The sequence below is a fragment of the Mandrillus leucophaeus genome, unplaced genomic scaffold (genome assembly GCF_000951045.1).
Source record: "Mandrillus leucophaeus isolate KB7577 unplaced genomic scaffold, Mleu.le_1.0 Scaffold10, whole genome shotgun sequence".
Classification (NCBI taxonomy): domain Eukaryota; kingdom Metazoa; phylum Chordata; class Mammalia; order Primates; family Cercopithecidae; genus Mandrillus; species Mandrillus leucophaeus.
The window spans coordinates 6,118,143-6,122,496 of record NW_012098098.1 but is presented as its reverse complement, the minus strand read 5'-3'; the positions used below and the strand labels follow the sequence as shown (position 1 = coordinate 6,122,496).

The 4,354-nt window shown below is 62.6% G+C and overlaps 1 protein-coding gene across 1 annotated transcript in view; it reads left to right on the top strand.

Moving 5' to 3' along the window:
• Positions 1-3,203, top strand: part of RNF166 (ring finger protein 166) — a 4,508-nt gene extending 1,305 nt beyond the window's left edge. The window contains exons 3-5 of the mRNA XM_011971859.1: positions 589-703; positions 1,112-1,219; positions 2,085-3,203. Of these exons, the coding sequence (XP_011827249.1) occupies positions 589-703; positions 1,112-1,219; positions 2,085-2,150 (289 nt within the window). The 3' untranslated portion in view covers positions 2,151-3,203. The remainder of the gene's footprint in view (positions 1-588; positions 704-1,111; positions 1,220-2,084) is intronic.
• The last annotated feature ends 1,151 nt before the right edge of the window (positions 3,204-4,354 follow it).

Below are 4,354 nucleotides of genomic sequence, written 5' to 3'. Positions count from 1 at the left end.
ATCCCAGAGAGGCTTGGCTGGGAGCAGGTGCAGCACCCCATCCCAGAGAGGCTTGGCTGGGAGCAGGTGCAGCGCCCCATCCCAGAGAGGCTTGGGGAGTCACCCGGGGCCGAGCAGGTGCAGCGCCCCATCGCAGAGAGGCTTGGGGAGTCACCCGGGGCCGGGTCCACTCTGGGGAAGTGGACCCCCTTTGCCACCCTGCAGGAAGGCACCTGTGCTGCCCTCCCTGGCATACCCACCAGGCCCCCTGAGGTAGGGACACCTAAGGTGTGGGGAGCAAGAGGAGGGCACAGGCCAGGCCCACACATCACCTCCCAGCAGGTGAATGGGCCGAGAGATGGTTCCTCCCAGGGCAGCACCAGCAGCGTCTCTGCCGTTTGGCTGGCCTGGTTGTGTGGGGTGGAAGAGGGTCCTGGGTGTGTCCTCAGGAGGCCACGGTGTGCAGAGGCACGGGGGGCACCCAGCCATTGCCACGCTCCTGCAGCCTACAGAGGGCAGGCCTGGGGCCACGCCTGTGTTTGAGAGAAGCGGGGAGGCAGGGCCCCTAGACCCCTAGGCGTGCCACTCACTCTACCCCTGCCCTGCCAGCAACATCCCCAACAGGTCCACCTTCGCCTGCCCGTACTGCGGCGCCCGCAACCTGGACCAGCAGGAGCTGGTGAAGCACTGTGTGGAAAGCCACCGCAGCGACCCCAACCGCGTGGTGAGCGGCGCCCGCCCCGAGAGACGCTTGCGCGAGGGGAGGCCTGTGGGGGACGGCGCCTGCCTCGAGAGACGCCTGCGCTAGGGGCGGCCTGTGGGGGACAGTGCCAGGCCCAGGAGCCTGCTCTCAGCGAGTCCGGGGGTGCCCAGGCCACAAAGCCTCCTGGGACCCAGGGTGGGGACTTGGCTGCCCCAGCAGCACCTGCTGGAAACCAGGGAGTGTCCATAAGTCCTTCAGGGTGACGCAAACTGAATAACTCAGTTGTCACCGGGGCACATGCCTCCAGATCTGGGGTGCCTTCCCAGGCTGAGGCAGCATTGGCAGGGCTCAGGGGAGGGCCCCCAGTCCCACTGCGGCCACCGCGCCTCTCCCCGGTCCAGCTCGGCTTGACCCCAGTGCCTGTTCCAGGTGTGCCCCATCTGCTCAGCAATGCCCTGGGGGGACCCCAGCTACAAGAGCGCCAACTTCCTGCAGCACCTGCTTCACCGACACAAGTTTTCCTATGACACCTTTGTGGTAGGCGTCCCGCCGGCACTGTCCTCCCCCACCTCCTCCTCCCTCATTCACCCTCCTCCTGCTCAGGCCCCTTGCCAGCCTCAGGGTCCGCAGGGTTCAGAGGAAGCCAGAAACGGAAGCCTCGTTTCAGGTGACCACATTCCCCGGGTTTTGTGGGGGCTGCCTGCAGATGGGGAGTGATGGCAGCTGAGTTCGAGTCGCCACTAGAGGGTGCCCAGGCCTCTCAGGGATGTGGACCACACAGGGCAGGTCCCTGCCTGTCTACCCCACAGAACCCCTCGAGGGTGAGCCAGGCTTCCTTCTGGAAGCTTTCTGGAGAGAGGTGGAAGGATTTCCATCAACATTGAACACTCCAGCCCTGTCTCCTTTTCCTACTCGCTGCGGGTCAGGCACGCACCTGGCCCCCACTCGCACAAACTCTTTACTCCTGGTGCGGCCCCTACCCTGCCCAACCCTGTTCATTCCTGGCCCTGGCTAACAGTCCTGGCGATGGCTGTCACTCCCTCTGCCAGCCGTCCAGGACCCATGCTCCACCTGCCTGAGAATGGAAATTGTTAGAGGTCAGGGAGCCCTGGCCGGCCTGCTCACCTCGGAAACCCCAGGGCTTAGAGTCCGAGCTGAACCAGCAGCCGTCCGAGTGTCCCCCTACCCAGCGGGTGATGGTCACGCCTTCTAGTCAGCACCTTCTCACCCCCTAGGAGGACTGTGCAGGCCCCGTGCCGGTGGGAACAACAGAGCTGGGTCCTTCCTGTGTCCTGCTGGAGGGAGGCAGGAAGGGTGGACACGCCTGTGTGGGTAATGGGCAGAGGGGACCTCTCCTTCCTGTCTCCCTCAAGCCCGGTGCGTCTCTCCTTCCTGTTTCCAGGACTACAGCATTGATGAGGAGGCCGCCTTCCAGGCCGCCCTGGCCCTGTCTCTCTCAGAGAACTGAAGGGAAGCGCAGCCACCCGCCTGCATCTGGGGTCAGGGATGTCCCCGCTTGAGGGACAGGCCTGGGCTCCTGTGTCGCACCTGGCACCTGCTCGGGAGCACGCCCCACCGGACCGGGAGGAACCTGCACCTGTGCAGGAGGGGAGCCGGGGCCAAGCCTCTGGGCCTGAAGACGGACCAGCTGCTGAGGCTGCCAGAGCAGGGCCGCCTGGTCCCACTGGCGTCGCTGGGTTCTTCGGTGCTTCTGGCCGAGCAGGCGGCCTCCTTGGGCAGGGCTGGCCACTGGGACCTGGAGCCGCCGCTGTGTCTTCAAAGCCATGATGCCCTCTCGTGGGAAGAAGGGACCGGCGGTGCGCGAGCCATGCTCTGCAGTCGAGCCGGAGGAGCCCAGGCTGCCGCCCTGCCCAGTCCGACCCGCTTCCACCTTGCGCATTTGGTACTGGCTTTTGTGATACTTAGGAATCCTGGCATCTTTTCTATATTATCCAGTGTGATAATCTTTTCACGTTTTATAGAGCAAAGACAGAGCAGTTACTCTTCATATTGCAATATCTGTGTTTGACTAGGAATAATAGTATTTTTATGGAATATTTACAAAATTATATTTTTTAAAAAAACAATCAAAACAAGCATTGGGGGATTGGGGCAAGGAGGGAAGGAGCAGTGGGGCAGCTGCCAGAGCTCAGGCGAGCCGTGGCGTCTGCCCGGGGCCACCCACTGTGTGTTTGGGTCCTTGAGGTTTGTGCGTTTCTCTTTGATGACTAGGAAGAAATCCCAGCACCCCGGCCACAGGCTGTGGCCGCTCCCAGCAGAGGCAGGGCCGGCAGAGCAGGGGCCTCCTCCACCCAGAGTCCGGGCCTTGGCCCCCTGTCACCTTCAAAGCTGACTGTGCCCCGCTGCGAGAGGGGACGGCACCCAGCGGTGGCAGAGCTTGGCCTGGGCAGGGACCCGCTTGGCGGGCTGAGCAACACGTCAACACTCTTTTCTGTTCTTGGCATTAATTATTGCTGTCTTTTTTTTAAAAAAGTTTAAATAAAATGTCTCAGAGCATCTCCAGCAGCCTCGACTGGGTTTTCTGCTCCACGTGTGGAGTCAGCAGCTGTGTCTGCTGGAGGCCGGCTGTGACCTCCCCAGGCCGCTCATGCTGGGGGTGCAGCCTGCAGCCCGTGTGTGCCCAGGGCCCGAGCCTCACTCAGCCATGGAGGGTCCCACAGAGCCACTTAGCCATAGGCACTGGCCCTCCTCCCTCTGAGAGGACCACCCGGTTCCTGCACCCGCAGGGCTGCTGGGGTTTGGACTCCTAGGCTGACTTTCTTTTTCTTAGAGGTGGGGTCACACTCTGTCACCCAGGCTGGAGTGCAGTGGTGCAGCTCGCCACAGCCTCTGTCTCCTGGGCTCAAGTGATCCGCTCGCCTTGACCTCCTGTGTCACTGGGACCACAGGTGTGCACCACCTCAGCGACCCCTGGATTAGCTTCTGAGCATACTGAGGGTTACGCCAACTGCCTGTAGCTCTCTGAGGGGTCACTGTCGGGGCCATGGGATCCCCTGTTCTCCAGTCTCCCAGGGCCTCAGGCCAACAGGGATCACCTGCTTGCCAGCCCCACGGCGGCTGTGGCCATCATAGACCAGTCACTGTTTCCTGCCTTCTCCCTGCCCCTCTCAGTTAAGGAGTGTTTCCAACCTCTGTTCTGGATTGTTTACTTGCAGGGCAGGTGTCTGTCCTCACCCTGAAGGCCACAGCTTGGGCTGGACACACAGGAGCCTCTACCAGTTGTCACTTGAGGGGAGACACTTACCCCCTAGGGAGCAGGGCTGACTTCCGATTGCCCTCGCCAAGGGCCACTGGAGTCCCCACCTCCCCTTCTCACTACTCTTCGACCCCTGATGACATGATCCTGTGTCTGGGAGGCCCTCACCAGGCAGCACCAAACTCCAGGGAACAGCAGAGCCACCTGCCAGCCTGCCCTTCCCTGTGGCCTTCCAGAAGGAGGCTTGAGACACAGTGTCCCCTGGAGCCATGTGGGCCTCTGACTGGTGCCCCGTGAGGCCGACAGTCCCGGCCATGTGTTCACCACCTGGCCACTGGCCAAGCCTGTCTCACCCCTTGGGCAGCCCACCCGCCACCCGCCTCCCAGCAGGAGCAGCGATGGGGGCAGCACTCCACGCCCAAGCCTGCTCCACGTCTGACCGGAGGGTGACACGG